This window comes from Procambarus clarkii, chromosome 27 (assembly GCF_040958095.1).
Source record: "Procambarus clarkii isolate CNS0578487 chromosome 27, FALCON_Pclarkii_2.0, whole genome shotgun sequence".
Classification (NCBI taxonomy): domain Eukaryota; kingdom Metazoa; phylum Arthropoda; class Malacostraca; order Decapoda; family Cambaridae; genus Procambarus; species Procambarus clarkii.
The window spans coordinates 9,524,834-9,544,729 of record NC_091176.1 but is presented as its reverse complement, the minus strand read 5'-3'; the positions used below and the strand labels follow the sequence as shown (position 1 = coordinate 9,544,729).

Here is a 19,896-nt window from a genome sequence, read left to right as displayed (position 1 = left end):
CTTCTAGAGACAAAGCTTAGTGTTAGGTCTACTATCACATTCTCTTCTCTTTCAGGTTCCAAGATCTGCTTTCTCCTCATTGTAGTCAGTTCTGGCGTGTCTCCCCCGTCCCTCACTCACTCCCACCAGCCAAGTGCCATCATGGAAAGAAGTGTAACACTTCAAACAACTAACCATTGTAAAATATTAACCTTAACTTGCTCTCAAGAAAAGTGAAAAAAACTAATATTTAACTTTCACAAAATCAATATGGAGGATATAAAAAGTTTAAATTGGGATCATAAAAATTAAACTGAAGTTAGTGGTCGAGCAGATGCCAACTTGTTTGCGGAGTACTAAAAAAATATGATTTTCGAAGAGTTCCTCCCAAAAAATTCCGGCAATTTCATCCGTGTTGCAAAATCGTTTATTAAATTAATGTGCAATTTACAAAAAGGTTTTACCCCCGGATATGTATAAAACGTTCAAACGGTGTGGTGTACGTATGTGTATAGTTCGTACTGACGGCCATACGCTCGTACACCCTGGCTAGACACACGCTGACACGGACACGGACACGGACACAGACACAGACACGGACACGGACACAGACACAGACACGGACACAGACACGGACACAGACACGGACACGGACACAGACACAGACACGGACGCAGACACAGACACAGACGCAGGAGCTCCGATTGGACACATGCAGAGATTATCGTGCACTAACAATATTAACGCTCAGGTTTTGATGAAATTGCAAAACGGAAACTGCCAGAGTCTCGATAATGAACATTTACGTGCAAGATCGCATTGTTCTAAAACGTTTATTTTTTCCAAGTAAGAAACATTCTCATATATACAATTAATCTCGCACAGATCTTTCTAATTAGCAATTACAACTGAGTCAACAGGAAGCCTTCTCCAGGCATCATAGTCTATAGGAAACCCCTCTTTAATTATTAACCCTATTTGAAAACTTTCCTGGCAACTGACACTACTGGAAGCCTCTCCTAGAACTATAATGTATTGGAAGCCTCTCCCTGAGGCTTCCAAAGAAAAGAAAACTTTTCCAAGTACTCGTAGAAATTTTATTTGCTTGAAACCTTCCAAGGAGACTTAAACTACCTGAAAGCTGACAAGTCAATTAACATTTTTGGAAACAATCTTACCCCGCAGGAAGCCTCCTCCAGGTAATCTATACTACTGGAAACCTTCCAGGGTATTTTTAAGTACTAGAAGCCTCCATCAGGCAACTTTATCTATTTGGAAGCCTCCTCCAGGCAACTTAAATTACTGGAAGTGTCCTTATTATATATATTCTTATAAGCATACTTGTATGTATTGTTGCTTTGTTCTACTGTGAACACAATGAAAAACAAAATTAGCTTTTGTATTTTCCGTTGATCAGAAAAAGCTCATACTGGACCACTATAAAATAATTACCCATTTTCGACATAATATTGACCCCCCAAAATTATTGCAACAAACACTAGTCATTATGGGGAATGTAACCCGAGTTAATTGACATTACTTAAAAAATAATATGACGAGTACTTCCATATATATATATATATATATATATATATATATATATATATATATATATATATATATATATATATATATATATATATATATATATATATATATATATATATATATATATATATATATATATGTTGTACCTAGTAGCCAGAACGCAGTACTCGGCCTACTATGCAAGGCTCGATTTACCTAATAAGCGAAGTTTTCCTGAATTTATATATTTTTCGATTTTTTTTTCATATGAAATGATAAAGCTATCCATTTCATTGTGTATGAGTTAAGTTCATTTAATTTCAGTTAAAACTAACGTAGATATACGACCGAACCTAACCAACCCTTCCTAACCTAACCTATCCTAAACTAACATAACTAAGTCAATAATTTATGTTCTTAACATAATATAATAATAATAATATTTCAAAACCACCAATTGGAAACAATATTTTGAAAATAAAGAAAATCACTCGGCCTATTAGGCAAATCGGGCCTTACAACCGAGAAGTGCGTTCTGGCTACTAGGTACGACATATATATATATATATATATATATATATATATATATATATATATATATATATATATATATATATATATATATATATATATATATATATTATGCAGTTGCTCTGTAATATTATGTGGACAGACTAAACGTCGTTGAACAAATGTAAATGTTTGCTGTTTCATATACATATAATAACGTATACATGGAATATGTTTGCAGCAACATATTGTGAACTAGGCGACTGGAGAAGCTTTGCCTTGTGAGGTGTTTTCTAGGATTGAGAGTCTGGGGAGTGGCGGGTGATTACGGAAACATTGGGCCCTAAACACTAGAGTGTTACAACTGGCGGCTGACTGACAATACTCCCAGACCCAATTTTCCTCTGTTTCGGAAGCTGCCACGAAAAGCTTCTTTAAAGATCAGTGGTATATAGCGACTCCGTGAAAGTGACAGTTTCTGCCGACATTAGATATAGCTTGTCTGGACTGTCATGTACAACCAGAGGGGACGCTGTACTATCCGGGGGATAGGTGACTGCCGCTTACAAGCTGGCTAGAGGCTTGTGACGAGCTTAATGCTCTCAAGCCACGTCAGGCATTGTGACCTAATGCACCGAGTCTCAGAGTAACAGTTGAAGGTCACATAAACCAGTGGACAGAGTCTCTAAGTCCCACTTGAAGCTCGCGAGAGTGAGTGGACAGACTAAGTCACATCTGAAGAAGATAAGAGTCTTTGACTTCTTACAGCCATTTGTTTGTAATGCCCAGGAATGGTAAATAAGACACACACACACTTTGAGCATAGTGTGATGGATCAACACACAAACACTGTGAGCACAGTTTGTGATTAATATACTCTCGTGTTCTACACTGTCATAACTCACCTTACACAGTGTGGGAACAGAACACTCGGTTCTACACAGCTAATTTAGATCCAGATTCCTCCCAGCCTCTAACACAGCGCTAAGACACTTATCTCGTTATCAGCCTCATTCTTGCAGATTACTGCAACAGTTCAGTCATTTAGATCTTGTCTCACTTAATATGTCCAGTTGCAAACATGATTTTAGTAAAATAAATGGAAATACAGTGGTTCCTTCCTTCATATATTGTTTGTCATTATTCTTGAGGAAGGTAGTCATGCAGAACGGGTGCCAGGGGTCGGGTGCCAGAGTGACGGGTGCCACGAGGACGGGTGCCACGAGGACGGGTGCCACGAGGACGGGTGTCAGGGGAACGGGTGCCAGGGGGACGGGTGCCAGGGGAACGGGTGCCAGGGGGACAGGTGCCAAGGGAACGGGTGCCAGGGGGACAGGTGCCAAGGGAACGGGTGCCAGGGGGACGGGTGCCATGAGGACGGGTGCCAGGGAGACGGGTGCCAGGGGAACGGAAACCAAAGGAACTGGGGCAGGAACGAACAGAAGCAAAATTTGGCAATAATATCTTGAATTTAAAGGCGATCTTGTGTTAGATGAAGATAGGCATTTGTGGGCCCATTACTGGGAATTAAGTGCTGGGGGCGACGGCTTCTTGCTAGGGAGAAGATGGGAATGAAGAGGGGGGGGGGTGAACGGAAGCGGAAGGGGAGGGGAAAGATGGAGTGGGCAAGGGGGAGGTAGAGAGAGGGAAATTGAGAGAAGGGTTAGAGAGAGGAGATTGAGGGAGAAGGAACAAGAATTGGAGAGAGCGAAAGTATATAAGATAAACATGAACGTCATCACTCCCAGCTCTCCCCTCGCCAATTGGAAAATCCTTTATTGTTCAATATCTAAAACTCTCGACGAAAAAAGCTTAACAGTGGTGGCCAGAGTACAATAGTGAGAGCCAGAGCCAGCGGTGGTTGCTGCCAGGTTGGTGGTGTGGCCCTGGAGCGAGAGGGTGTGGTATACCTCAGGGAGATGGTGTGGCCCTGGAGCGAGAGGGTGTGGTATATCTCAGGGACATGGTGTGGCTTTAAAGCGAGAGGGTGTGGTATATCTCAGGAGGGTGGTGTGGTTTTAGAGCGAGAGGGTGTGGTATACCTCAGGGACATGGTGTGGCTTTAGAGCGAGAGGGTGTGGTATACCTCAGGGAGGTGGTGTGACCCCAGAGCGAGGGTGTGTAGTATATCTCAGCGCTCAGGGTAAGTTTGACTAACTTTTGCATCTTTATATAACTTAGCAAAAACAAATGAAAGTTAGTTCGTTGCATGTAATCTCCCTGTGGCGCAGAGTGTGAAGTATGAGCCCAGCCTCCAGCAGCATCAGTACCTGTGGCCACTGTGAAGGCTGTCTACCAACTATGGATGATTGTTTCATCCATCACAAACAAATCCAAGTTTTGAACCTTTAGTATCAAAGGCATAATAAAAAAGCAACAAGCAAACCATGTTAGGCAAAATTTAGCATATATAAAATGCCAAGTCCTATACAAAGCCAATGAAAGAGTTTAGCTTTGGCTGTTATCTTCTTTTTACAGGCTCGCTATAAAATCAATAAAACACAACCTGGACATTTTAGTTCAAAATGGTAAATTTTAAGTTAATTCCATCAACAGTAGCACTACAGATTTTTTTTGCGAGAATTGGCTTTAAAATTTAGCGAGTCAAGAGTCTATATACGTATCAAGGTCAAGTGTCTACATTTAATTTTGTGAAAATGGCTGCAAATGGTTTGGCTACAATTAGATAGAGTCTGTTGGTGTTTTTATCGCTTCTCTGCCATATTTTGTAGTATAGATGATGGCGGTGTAATGGCTTTGACAGGGAGCTAGAGGTCACAGGCACAGCTCAAGTCGGGTTTCCAAAATGTTTGGTCGAGTTCAGACTTAGGTGTGTTCATTAGTGTATTCTCGTCCCTCCAACGGCCGACCCCAAAGACGCATTCAATAGTTTTAACGTACTGTGTATCCGAAATCGATATATTTTATTTCGAAATTAACATTATTGTATATTTGAATTTTATAAATAATTAGGCTTAAATTAGGTTAGGTGAGGTGCTCAAGCAAACACACACACGCATAGAAGGTCTGGTAACTGAGTGGACAGCGCGCAGGACTCGTAATTCTGTGGCCCGGGTTCGATTCCCGGACCAGGCAGAAACAAACGGGCAAAGTTTCTTTCACACCGAAGCGCCCTGTTACATAGCTGTAAATAGGTACCTGGGAGTTAGACAGCTGTTACGGAGCTGCTTCCTTCGGGGGGGGGGGGGAATTAGTAGTTAGTTACAGTTGATTGATTGACAGTTAAGAGGCGGGCCGAAAGAGCAGAGCTCAACCCCCGCAAGAACAACTAGGTGAATACACACACACACACACAGGGGCCGGTGGCTGAGTGGACAGCACGCTTGATACGTAGTCTTATGGACCGGGGTTCGATTCCCGGCACCGGCGGAAACTATGGGCAGAGTTTCTTTCACCCTGATGCCCTGCTACCTAGCAGTAAATAGGTACCTGAGAGTTAGACAGCTGTTACGGGCAGCTTCCTGGGAATGTGTGTGTGTGTGTGTGAAAAAATATTTAGTAGTTAGTAACAATTGATTGACAGTTGAGAGGCGGGCCGAAAGAGCAGAGCTCAACCCTCGAAAGCACAACTATGTGAACACAACTAGGTGAATACACACACACAACAAAGAAACATAAATATTTATGTTTGCAACTCGGTTCATTACCAATGATTATGATAATGCTGTTAATGTTAATGATGAGAGAGAGAGAGAGAGAGAGAGAGAGAGAGAGAGAGAGAGAGAGAGAGAGAGAGAGAGAGAGAGAGAGAGAGAGAGAGAGAGAGAGAGAGAGAGAGACAGAGAGAGAGAGAGAGAGAGAGAGAGAGAGAGAGAGAGAGAGAGAGAGAGAGGAGAAGTAAACGAATGGCATCATGCAGCGTCGACATATAAAACAAAAATAAAAAACATTCACTTTCTTAAAAAATGACATACAAATTGCATAAAATTCCCGGGAGGCATAGCGACAGGGGGAGGGGTGGGGGGGGGGGGGGGGAGGGGGGTGACGGGCACTAACCTGGCTAGGTGTCATCCTTAATTATGGTGGTGTTGGTGGTGGTCTGGGGCGGGTGCGCCACCGTCTGGATGCTGTGTGTTTGGTTGGTCTGGAACACCAAGAGCGTCACACTCTCGGGCTGTCTGGTCGGGGAGTCCGCGGCTCTCCTCCTGTACGACTCCGGCAGGATCCAACCCATCTTGATAAAGATGGGCGGCAGGAACTCGAGCAGTTCCCGCCGGAGGTTGGTGTTGAGCCAGCCGTAGAGCACGGGGTTGATGCACGCTGAGCTCATGGCGATCATGTGGCAGGCTCCGAATACCGTATACAGGTGAGTCGGATCTCTGAAACCTTCGTACTCGAAGTCCGCCAACAGGTTAACTATATTCCAAGGCAGCCAACAGACAGCGAAAGCCACGGCGATGGTGGAGAGCAAGATGGTGGTCTTACGGTTGCGCTCGATCTCCTTCTGGGCCCTCCTGGCATCGTACTGACCCATCATATGCTGGCCCAGGTACCTCTTGATGCGGGCGTGCACCACACTCAGCACCACTATGGGGATGCCGTACTGGGTCAGCAGCAGCGCAATGATCCAAACGTTTTTGACGCTTCTGGAGGGCCAGTGGTCGACGCAGCGGGAGTAGAGCAGAATGTGGTGAAGCTTCACCTGCGTCACGATGTAGTAGAAGTAGAGTGGCAGGGCGAAGAGCACAGACGAAGTCCAGATGGCGCATATTGAAGCCGCTACGTGAAACTTACTCCGAGTCGATCTTCCGACTTTGACTATGGTTGCATAGCGATCGACCGCTATCGCAACGACCGTCGACGTTGACACCATGATGTTGGCCCCTTGTAGCACGGGAACGAGCTTACAGGCAAGGCTGCCCATCCCCCAGTTCTTGTAGAGGAGACCGACGAGGGTCACAGGCATGCAGATCAGGCACATGCTCAGATCCGACACTGTTAGATTGATTATGTACAAATTCCTTGGCGTACGCATGGCTCTCTTGCGCCAAATGACCCAACCAACCATCATGTTGCCCCCGACGCCAAAGAGGATGAGACTGATGTAGCAGACGATGAAGACGACCTGAGTCACGACATCCAGGTACCCAGCTTGGGTGTCGGAGATGATGTCGTAAGCCTCGTTGATGGAAAAGTTGAAGAGAGGATGATGAGATCCGTTGGAGTTGTCAGCGAAGGTCGGATCTAGCAGTAACTTCCCCAGCTTTTCCCAGGGAAGGAACTGAGCAGCGAGGTCCTCCTGCGGGGAGAAGCCTCCGCCACAACCACCAGATTCCCTGCAGGAGACTTCCACCCCTCTCACCTCCTCAAGCATCCTCTCAACATCCTCTTCCTCCACCACTCTTCCTGTAGCACCCTCACTAGATGCCTCCAACATGAATAAGTGGGAGGGGTCAGTGCAGCACATATGATCAGGAGGTCAGCTCAACACATACGACGAGTGGTCAGCGTATCACATACGACGAGTGGTCAGCGCATCACATACGACCAGTGGTCAGCGCATCACATACGACCAGTGGTCAGCTCAGCACATACGACGAGTGGTCAGCGCATCACATACGACCAGTGGTCAGCGCATCACATACGACGAGTGGTCAGCGTATCACATACGACGAGTGGTCAGCGTATCACATACGACGAGTGGTCAGCGCATCACATACGACCAGTGGTCAGCGCATCACATACGACCAGTGGTCAGCTCAGCACATGTGACACGCACTTAACTGAGTCGGTCATGAGACAGTGCTAGTAGAGACGTCGGAATAACAGATATTTACAGCACAACACCCACACCGCTTCCTTCTATACTATTTATACACACAAAATATGATACTTAGTCACTGTACGAGAATTGTCACATTTCAAGCATCTGTAAAAAACATTATCAGTAAGGGAAAAGTTGACAATTTATTCTTTATTACGGTAAGTCTCTCATATTTCAGACGTGTATCATTTCATTAACAAATCCCCCGATATTGCGCAAAAGTACCTCGATCTTGCGTAAAAGATCCATATGGGTTTTTCAACTCCACTTAGTCAGCGACCAATTCCACTCCAGATAACGAAAAAAAATATCTAATTAATCACCGACTCAACCATGAATTTTGAGAGAAAGTGATATCAAAATGTTTCACCATCCACTAACGCTACAGCCTCGAGGATAATATCTGTTCAATTTTCAGCTGTCACTCAGATGTAATCCTCTAATCCGTGTATTTACCGACAGTTGTGGAGGAGGAGGAGGAGGGGTCTGGGATCTCGTTCAGCCATCAGGAGCACCTGAAATGAGAAATATTACAGTTTTGAGTGTGGTAAATGTTACGGTTAAATGCGAGAGGGAAATATTAAAGCCTTTTACGAGCATTGAAAGGGCTGCGTGCACGGATCTGGGAGGCTCACACACACACCCTTTCAAGACACAAGGCACCAACGACCTGAGTTCAACGTCGAACACGACCCTTAAATGTATTTTATAACCCCTGTTCCTCAGGCACTTTCTACCGATACCTCCTCATGGTTTTATGTGTGTTATGTAAACGGAACGGCAGAGGCACTATACACACACACACACACACACACACACACACACACACACACACACACACACACACACACACACACACACACACACACACACACACACACACACACTCGAAACTAATATTGCTTCACATTCAAAGAAACAACCAAAACTAACATTGTAATACAAGCAGGAGTGACAATGAGCAACCAAGTGACAAGACTACGAACAACGGGAGGGAAATATACAGAAAGTGATAAGGAAATGTGCGGGGAACTAAGCGCCAGTTCCCGCGGGGTGTTCACACCTGAGCAGCTCCCGGGCTAGAAGAGGGGCCGTAACCCTAGATGAGAGACTGTTGAAGTAACAGCAGAGGAGTGAGGAAATATTTAGCTTCACTAGACGAAGCTAAAGCTGTTGGACCAGATAATGTCTCACCGTGGATGTTAAAAGAGGCAGCACCGACTCTCAGCTTCTCTTTAGCCTCTATTTTTTTGAATGAGTCTTTACAAAGGGAGAATTGCCCAGCTGCTGGAAGAAGGCAAATATGCTACCACTTTACTAGAAAGGAGATACGAAGGAGGCACTTAGTAGGTCGGCCTCGTGAAAGAACCTTAATATAAGCCTAAAATTTATATATACACTGGCTGCTTGTTCCTCGGCACAATGAATTATTATTATTATTTTTTTAAAACAGTGAGTTGAGTTATCTTCAACGACTTCTTCGTCTAACCCATTCTATTTACTGTCATCTCTGTGACTCATCTGTGTCTCTAGTTTCTGTCTGTGCCTCTCTCGTTCTGTTGTTCATAGGTTCTTTGTCTACTTTGTCAATGTTCCTTAGAATCTTATATAAGATTCAACTCTTGACAGGACATTTACATATTAAGAAATACTGTGGGTCCCAGCACCGATCCTTGAGGTACTCCGCTTGTTACCGCCCCTTCCCGCCCCTCACTGTCACCCTCTGATTCCTGTCTATTAGATAATTCCTTACCCATATCTGTGCTTTTTCCGCTTTCTCTCGCCTGCCTCTCGAGTCTGTGAAGTATTCTCTTGTGAGGTAATGTGTCAAAAGCTTTTTGACACATCGGGCAGATTGCTCATTAGTCCAGAAATATGCAATCTGCTTAACTCTCTCTACCCTACTTTATTTTCGTCACATTATCATAGAACTCCAGTAGGTTAATCAGGCACGATTTCCCTTCCCTGAAGCCAAGTCGATGTTTGTTTACATGTACCTAATTATATCCAGATGTGTAACTCGTCTCATCATCATTACTCTTCCGAGTACAGGGCAGGGGATGCTTGTGAGTGACATTGGTCTGTAGACCCTCTCCAGGATGTAACTCTCTCACCATGCTGAGTAACTCCTGGGTACCTATTTAATACTAGGTGAATAAGGGGGGCATTAGCTGATAGAAAACGCGCCCATCCATTTCTCTCCTGTCCGAGATTTAAATCCGGAATTCTCGATTGTGAGTCGAGAACGAATCCCACTGTATTACCCGGGACCCTCAAATGAAACATTGACGAGGAAAAAAGTGAGAACTTGTCACTGTAATAATTTAATAAGAACCTTCAGAAGACTAGCCAAGGGGCCGAGCTCAGTCCTGCTAGCATATCTAGGTGAACACAACCGAGTACGTAACCCGGCCATAGGTGAATGCAACCGTGTACGTAACCCGGCCATAGGTGAATGCAACCGTGTACGTAACCCGGCCATAGGTGAATGCAACCGTGTACGTAACCCGGCCATAGGTGAATGCAACCGTGTACGTAACCCGGCCATAGGTGAATGCAACCGTGTACGTAACCCGGTCACAGGTGAATGCAACCGTGTACGTAACCCGGTCATAGGTGAATGCAACCGTGTACGTCACCCGGTCATAGGTGAATGCAACCGTGTACGTAACCCGGCCATAGGTGAATGCAACCGTGTACGTAACCCGGTCACAGGTGAATGCAACCGTGTACGTAACCCGGTCATAGGTGAATGCAACCGTGTACGTCACCCGGTCATAGGTGAATGCAACCGTGTACGTAACCCGGCCATAGGTGAATGCAACCGTGTACGTAACCCGGTCATAGGTGAATGCAACCGTGTACGTAACCCGGCCATAGGTGAATGCAACCGTGTACGTAACCCGGTCACAGGTGAATGCAACCGTGTACGTAACCCGGCCATAGGTGAATGCAACCGTGTACGTAACCCGGTCATAGGTGAATGCAACCGTGTACGTAACCCGGTCATAGGTGAATGCAACCGTGTACGTAACCCGGCCATAGGTGAATGCAACCGTGTACGTAACCCGGCCATAGGTGAATGCAACCGTGTACGTAACCTGGGCACTCAACACCGATATTTCCAGCGACCTCTGGCAATAGCCGGAGCCGCTCCTCAGAGTTGCCGGTGTTCAGCTGACCGCTGGCTTCCTGGAAATGGCAGGAACGTACCTCTGTTTTTTTCAAGAGTGGCGAGGGATAGGTATTGAATCATTCAGGATCTATTTCTGCTGCTGCTTCAGTGTTCAGTTGAATCAGCACTGAAAAGACTTTTTTTGTGTCATCGATAAGTAGTTTGTTGTTCTATGTTTTGAATTGTCTTTGCGTTTAGAATGGATAGCCATTGTTGTTGTTGTTGTTTGAGTAATTTGTTTGTTCTCTACACACGTAAACAAGCGATGAGAGAGCTGGATTTTTGCCTCATTATGACCGTATTTTTGTTAATGGGTCAGTGTGGTAGCGAGAAGTTCGACTGTTATTTTTTGGGGGAACTTTGTTAAATTTGTCGGTATGGTTGCTGCCTACTACTGGTGTAGTAGTTACCTACTATTGCTATGGTATAGCTTGCAACTCTTCGTGTAGTAGGTACTTTATTATCTTTGATGTTACGAACATATTGTCATGGTCCTTACCTACCTCTACCTATATGTCTTAATTAGCTCTAGAAGAAAATCACAAACTTTAATTATGATACGGCGTAGACATTTCAGAGCAATTGTTACTCCTCTTTGACGATTGGGCATTAATTAACGATAAGTGCTCAACGTAAGCCATTAGCAACGGCATTTATATCAATTAATAACTATATTATTAGTAAGAAAAACACACATTGAAGTCACAATTAGGTCTTACCGGCTTGGTATCTCCACTACACATAAGGGGTATAACTGGCCAACCCCTCGCAGTGCTCAAGAGAGAACTCGATAAACACCTCCAAAGGATACCTGATGAACCCGGTTGTGACTCATACGTCAGGCTGCGAGCAGCCGCGTCCAACAGCCTGGTTGACCAGTCCAGCAACCAGGAGGCTTGGGAGATGACAGGGCCGCTGGGACGCTAAGCCCCGAAACCAACACAAGGTAACCACAAGGTAAGGTAGCAGCTAAAAATGAAATAAAAAACATTTTTAACCAATGTAGTTTGACCAGACCACACACTAGAAGGTGAAGGGACGGCGACGTTTCGGTCCGTCCTGGACCATTCCCAAGTCGATTGTGAGAATGGTCCAATCGACTTGAGAATGGTCCAGGACGGACCGAAACGTCGTCGTCCCTTCACCTTCTAGTGTGTGGTCTGGTCACACTACTTCAGCCACGTTATTGTGACTCATCGCCTGCATTTTTAACCAATCGGTGTAAATTTTTATATTCTTTTAAAGTCAATGAAATATTCATTATTTCCAGCAAATACATTTTCCAATAACAGAAAACAAAACAAAACAATTTCAAAAGAAAACCCCCCAAAATATAAATGATTTTTTTGGATGGGCTGCCAACCACAACAGGCAAAAAGCCCCGGGTAACGACGCAACCATCCGGGACCCACGTGTCGGCCTGGTTACTGAGGCCCACTTGTCACGAGGGCTGACCTCTCCCATGGGAATAATTGTTCACGAGGGGAGATTATTTCTTTCCTCTCTGTTAGTCGTTTCTGTCCCCTCTACTCCTCCATCGTGAGAGGCAAGGGTGAACATGGGAGGGGTGAGCATGGGAGGGAAGGAACTGCTGTAGAATGGCGCAAAGTGAAACACATCTATATCTATGTCTATATCTATATTTCTCTCTCTCTCTCTCTCTCTCTCTCTCTCTCTCTCTCTCTCTCTCTCTCTCTCTCTCTCTCTCTCTCTCTCTCTCTCTCTCTCTCCCTAGGAGCTGCGCCTCACCCATCTTCGTGAACAACCAACACAGAACCAAATGATAAATATAATTCCGGGTCATTAGAGTAAGTGCGGGTGACCCGGGACCCGCTCGTGTCAGTGCAAGGAATGGTCTTCTAAATTAGATCTGCCGGGTCGTAGAGCACAAGTGAGGGTAATCACAGTTAATGTGGGGCCATTAGCAGGAGTCTCAGATGCCTCACGGTAATGTCAGGTCATCAGGAAAGTTATTGAAGGTCTTTTGGCTCCCATTAAGAAACAGCTAAGACCATTTGCATACTCTGTTAAGTGGCCACGAGTCATTATTGCCTGGCCTCGGTTACTTAAGGGTTCCTTAAGGGTTACACTGACACAGGGTTACCCTCCTCCCTGTGTCAGTGGCTTGGTTCTGAGATAACAATAAAACACGAATGTTAAATGTTAAACTAGTTTAACACTTGCTATGTTAAATGCCCCTTTGGGCATTTAACATAGCAAGTTAAGAAACTACAGAAAACCAATTGCTCCGGGTCTTACTTTCTCTTGAAACAATTCAGCCATTCTACGTTTACTATACTGCTCTATAAATCTATATCTATATATTGGATCTATATCTATATATTGATATCTATATATATATATATATATATATATATATATATATATATATATATATATATATATATATATATATATATATATATATATATATATATATATATATATATATCTATATAAATCTATATCTATATATTGGATCTATAAATCAACACCTATTTATCCCCCCCCCCCCAATAATTACCCAGCTACGGTCCTTATATAATTTCTCCTTATAAGGGAAGTTGAGGGGAATTTATGTTCTTCCAATAACGTAGGCGCCTGAGAGCTGAGTGGACAGCGCTTCGGATTCGTTGCCCTGAGGTTCCGGGTTCGATCCCCGGTGGAGGCGGAGATTAATGGGAAAAAAAGTTTCTTTCACCCTGATGCTCCTGTTACCTAGCAGTAAATAGGTACCTGGGAGTTAGGCAGCTGCTACGGGCTGCTTCCTTGGGAGGAGGGGGGGGGGGTAACAAAAAGGAGGCCTGGTTGAGGACCGGGCCGCGGGGACGCTAAGCCCCGAAATCATCTCAAGATAACCTCAAGGAAGGAAGAACATAACTTCCCTTTACACTGGAGACTGGACTGAGTGACGGAGGATAAGACCAGGATAACCCAGATAATAACGTTAGTTATCTTGGTGTTAACGCTTCAAGACACAAATCCTAGCGTGTTATTTGCCTTATTTCGATTATATATGCATTGGTTTTTCCAGCTTAAGATATATTATATCACGTATCATTATTCTAAACGTCATGTGCCAAGTTATTTCGTCTTAGCTGTTAACACTAGTTATTATTGGTCACGAAAGGTGTCCAGAGGTCATGATGGACATCGCAAGAGACATCTAAGGTCATGAAGTGCGCTAGGTGACATCTAAGGTCATGAAGTGCGGTAGGTGATATCAAAGGTCATGCAGTGCGCTAGGTGACATCAAAGGTCATGAAGTGCGCTAGGTGACATCAAAGGTCATGAAGTGCGCTAGGTGACATCTAAGGTCATAAAGTGCGCTAGGTGACATCTAAGGTCATGAAGTGCGGTAGGTGACATCAAAGGTCATGAAGTGCGCTAGGTGACATCTAAGGTCATGAAGTGCGGTAGGTGATATCAAAGGTCATGCAGTGCGCTAGGTGACATCAAAGGTCATGAAGTGCGCTAGGTGACATCTAAGGTCATGAAGTGCGGTTGGTGATATCAAAGGTCATGCAGTGCGCTAGGTGACATCAAAGGTCATGAAGTGCGCTAGGTGACATCAAAGGTCATGAAGTGCGCTAGGTGACATCAAAGGTCATGAAGTGCGCCAGGTGACATCTAAGGTCATAAAGTGCGCTAGGTGACATCAAAGGTCATAAAGTGCGCTAGGTGACATCTAAGGTCATAAAGTGCGCTAGGTGACATCAAAGGTCATGAAGTGCGCTAGGTGACATCAAAGGTCATAAAGTGCGCTAGGTGACATCAAAGGTCATAAAGTGCGCTAGGTGACATCTAAGGTCATGAAGTGCGGTAGGTGATATCAAAGGTCATGCAGTGCGCTAGGTGACATCTAAGGTCATGAAGTGCGCCAGGTGACATCTAAGGTCATAAAGTGCGCTAGGTGACATCAAAGGTCATGAAGTGCGATAGGTGACATCTAAGGTCATAAAGTGCGCTAGGTGACATCAAAGGTCATGAAGTGCGCTAGGTGACATCTAAGGTCATAAAGTGCGCTAGGTGACATCTAAGGTCATGAAGTGCGCTAGGTGACATCTAAGGTCATAAAGTGCGCTAGGTGACATCAAAGGTCATGAAGTGCGCTAGGTGACATCTAAGGTCATAAAGTGCGCTAGGTAACATCTAAGGTCATGAAGTGCGCTAGGTGACATCTAAGGTCATAAAGTGCGCTAGGTGACATCAAAGGTCATGAAGTGCGCTAAGTGACATCTAAGGTCATAAAGTGCGCTAGGTGACATCAAAGGTCATAAAGTGCGCTAGGTGACATCTAAGGTCATAAAGTGCGCTAGGTGACATCTAAGGTCATGAAGTGCGCTAAGTGACATCTAAGGTCATAAAGTGCGCTAAGTGACATCTAAGGTCATAAAGTGCGCTAAGTGACATCTAAGGTCATAAAGTGCGCTAAGTGACATCTAAGGTCATAAAGTGCGCTAAGTGACATCTAAGGTCATAAAGTGCGCTAAGTGACATCTAAGGTCATAAAGTGCGCTAAGTGACATCTAAGGTCATAAAGTGCGCTAAGTGACATCAAAGGTCATAAAGTGCGCTAAGTGACATCAAAGGTCATAAAGTGCGCTAGGTGACATCAAAGGTCATAAAGTGCGCTAAGTGACATCTAAGGTCATAAAGTGCGCTAAGTGACATCAAAGGTCATAAAGTGCGCTAAGTGACATCAAAGGTCATAAAGTGCGCTAGGTGACATCAAAGGTCATAAAGTGCGCTAGGTGACATCTAAGGTCATGAAGTGCGCTAGGTGACATCTAAGGTCATAAAGTGCACTAGGTGACATCTAAGGTCATGAAGTGCGCTAAGTGACATCTAAGGTCATAAAGTGCGCTAGGTGACATCAAAGGTCATGAAGTGCGCTAAGTGACATCTAAGGTCATGAAGTGCGCTAAGTGACATCTAAGGTCATAAAGTGCGCTAGGTGACATCTAAGGTCATGAAGTGCGCTAAGTGACATCTAAGGTCATAAAGTGCGCTAAGTGACATCAGAGGTCATAAAGTGCGCTAAGTGACATCAAAGGTCATGAAGTGCGTTATGGGATATCAAAAATCATAAAATATTTATTTTGACGAAGAACGGGAGATATTCTATTGTCTTTAATTGAATACATATTTACATTTTAAACCAGCCAATTAGACTCGCACCTGATCGAAGGAAAGTTAACAATGCAAAACAATAAGCAATAGCAATACAAAGTTAGCAACTGGAATGAAAAAACTTTAGCAGGAGTGTGTCAGCCGACACACAACGCAACAGACGTAAACAAAGACAGGGAGAATGGATCACTAACAAGTTATCACAAAGAATGATTTTGGTAAATATAACAGCGCCCCAGTTGTGTTTTGTGTTCCTCGTTGGTGTAGCAAGAGAACTTTACAGTATATATATATACAGAGCCAAGGGAGGCAGGAGGAAGTGTTACAGCGATGGTGTTTCTGTACTTTAGGTCTCTACCTGGACGGTACAGAGCAAATCAATGTGTACCGGTTGATGTAGGAGGACACTGGAGACTGGTGCTTCCAGGGTACACTGGGGGACAGGAGGAGCTGTCAATACTGGCAAGCTCTCTGCCGTCAAACGTATTTAAAATTAGGTTGGGCTTTTATTGGTAAACAATTCCCATTATGAATATTTAGTGACACGGAGACACACAAACCTATTGAGGTCCAGGAGTCAAACAAAAGCTGTCTTTAGGTTAAACATATATCTATGGATGGTGGGGGGGGGGGGGTGAAACATTTGTGTTTTGTAATACTTAGAGAGGAAGAGACAAGGTCAGCAGGGGTCACCAGAAGTAATTAGGGGGCACTCAAGGTCAATGTGAGAAGTTTATCAAGCAAAACCCAGACCTCAATGGATGTCTTCGATCGTCCAGATAGCCCGCGACAACCACACAGATGTCTTATCGAGAGAGCCCTGAAAAAACCCTCCCCCTCCAAAAAAAAAAAAAACATAACAAGATGCCACCTCAGTCATCCAGCCAACCCTCCATGGCCCCACACAGATGCTTCCGGCCTTCCAATTAACCCTTAGAAACCTCCCACAGCTGTTTAGAGACCCTCACTATGTCTCTGATCAGCCAGAAAACCCTTAGAGACCTCCGCAGATGTTTCTAATCGTTCAGAGAACCTTTAAAGACCACCATTGGTGTCTTTAATCATCCAGAGAACCTTTGAAGATCCCACAGATGTCTCTGATTAACCAGTGAACCCTTATTGAGACCCCGTACAGGTGGCTCTCGTCAGCCAGAGAACCAAACACGAATAACGTTTCCAAACACGAATAAAGTTTCTAAACACGAATAAATCCAAAACAGACCAGATGTAGAACCGCTTGAATTAAAAATAAAATTATCTTCAAACAGATCAAAAGTAATTCCTATATAGTTTAGTGTTCCCTTCGTATAAACAACAAAATATTAAAAAACAGTTGCAAGTGTTATTGGATAAAAGCAGTGCATAGTTATACAGTGTAAATATACTATTATAATTCTGAATTAAACATGAAGACCTTGTCTACACAGCGCTTCGGTCAGGTCGAAAAATGTATATGTTGAAGTGTTAACGTTTACTGGAGAACGTGACAATAACATTAGTCTATGAACAAAATTTAAACAAAATATATAACTTTAAATACAGACAAGGTGGGATTATGAGGCAGGAGAGTGTGAGGCAGGAGGCAGGAGAGTGTGAGGTGAGGCAGGAGGCAGGAGAGTGTGAGGTGAGGCAGGAGGCAGGAGAGTGTGAGGTGAGGCAGGAGGCAGGAGAGTGTGAGGTGAGGCAGGAGGCAGGAGAGTGTGAGGTGAGGCAGGAGGCAGGAGAGGGTGAGGTGAGGCAGGAGGCAGGAGAGAGAGTGTGAGGCAGGAGGCAGGAGAGTGCCCACAGGATGGGCAGGAGGCAGGAGAGTATGAGGTGAGGCAGGAGGCAGGAGAGTGTGAGGTGAGGCAGGAGGCAGGAGGCAGGAGGCAGGAGAGTGTGAGGTGAGGCAGGAGGCAGGGCAGTGTGAGGTGAGGCAGGAGGCAGGAGAGTGTGAGGCAGGAGGCAGGAGGCAGGAGAGGGTGAGGTGAGGCAGGAGAGTGTGAGGCAGGAGGCAGGAGGCAGGAGGCAGGAGGCAGCCGTCACACAGGTCCCCCACAAGTGTTCAGGGAAGCACCGCGTGAAACGACAGAGGAAAGTGGGAGAAAATATATGCGATACACAACACCAAAATTTAAAAAAAATACACCATAAAATAAATCGTGGAAGTAGGATATCGTGGGAGGGAAGGTGGCGGGAGGGAGGATGATAAGGAAGGAGATAAGAACTCGTAGTCAACGAGTAAAGAATAAGACAGAACAATAACATAGAACAAAAGAAGAAAGAACCCCTGAGGAGAACAAGAGCCGCACCTAAGATTCCTCACCCATACTGTGTCTCTTCTAAACCCTCGAACGACAGTCCAGCTGGGTCAAGCCCCCCCCCTCCTAACACTTTTCCTCCTTCCAGAACTCTTTTTCCTTAAGCCGCTCCTCATCTCTACCCACTTCCCCCCTCCCTCCCCCCCCCCCTCAACCAATGGGCATCTTTTCTTTACGTGATGAGGGAGAAGAAGAAGAAGTGGGAGAGTGATGGGAGGGAAGGAAGTGGGAAGGAAAGATAATGGTACATAACTATCACTGCTCGTTGGTTCTCGAACCCATTGTTGATATATTGAACATTGAACTGTGTGACTACCTCATCAAGACTGTAAATTGTTTGGCTAAATGAACTGTGAGCGTCAGTCCCTGAACCCATTATGTGCCTCTGTAACCCTTTCCACCACCGCCCACAGGATGGGTATGGGGTCCAGCACCGCCCACAGGATGGGTATGGGGTCCACCACCGCCCACAGGATGGGTATGGGGTCCACCACCGCCCACAGGATGGGTATGGAGTCCACCACCGCCCACAGGATGGGTATGGGGTCCACCACCGCCCACAGGATGGGTATGGGGTCCAACACCGCCCACAGGATGGGTATGGGGTCCACCACCGCCCACAGGATGGGCATGGGGTCCACCACCGCCCACAGGATGGGTATGGGGTCCACCACCGCCCACAGGATGGGTATGGGGTCCACCACCGCCCACAGGATGGGTATGGGGTCCACCACCGCCCACTGGCGTGAGGTCCAGCACTTGATACCCCGCCTACCAGCCCTGCTGTACCTGAGCTAACGGTACTTTACATAGATAAAATTTTAGATTTGTGAAAATAACTGATGAAGGTGGTAGATAATACAGGTGAGAAGCCTCACACTGGTGGGAGCAGCTAGACGTGACAGGCTGCCACCCAACCCCGGCCAGCACAGGTGCGTGTCTCTCTGTATTTAAATGTTATCATGGTGAGGGAGATGGGGGCGACCAGAGGTAGGGAGATACGAGAGATGGAATGCTTCACTATAGATGTGGGCATATATATATATATATATATGTATGTATATATATATATATATTACAGGGTTAGCACAATGATTCTAACTTCATTAAAGTTTAGTTCATTTCCACACACACACACGTACATAACCAGATCCTCACTGGCGGCTGAGTAGACAGCGCACGAGATTCGTAATCCTAGGGTCCGGGGATCGATCCCCGGCAATGGTGGAAACAAATGGGCAGAGTTTCTTTCACCCTGATACCTCTGTTCGCCTATCAGTAAATAGGTACCTGAGAGCTAGATAGTTGCTATGGGCTGCTTCCTGTGTGTGTGTGTGTGGAAAAAAACAAATTAGTTGATTGATTGAGAGTTGAGAGGCGGGCCGAAAGAGCCAGAGCTCATCCCTCGCAAGCACAACTAGGTGAGTACGAACAGCTACGGCGACAATAGAAGTAATATATGTATAATATGCGTATACATAGCAGAA

The 19,896-nt window shown here is 45.1% G+C and overlaps 1 protein-coding gene across 1 annotated transcript in view; it reads right to left on the bottom strand.

Annotated features, from left to right (window-relative positions):
* Positions 1-8,531, bottom strand: part of LOC123750049 (neuropeptide Y receptor type 6-like) — a 33,691-nt gene extending 25,160 nt beyond the window's left edge. The window contains exon 1 of the mRNA XM_069332062.1: positions 6,034-8,531. Within this exon, the coding sequence (XP_069188163.1) occupies positions 6,038-7,444 (1,407 nt within the window). The 5' untranslated portion in view covers positions 7,445-8,531 and the 3' untranslated portion in view covers positions 6,034-6,037. The remainder of the gene's footprint in view (positions 1-6,033) is intronic.
* Positions 8,532-19,896: the final 11,365 nt, after the last annotated feature.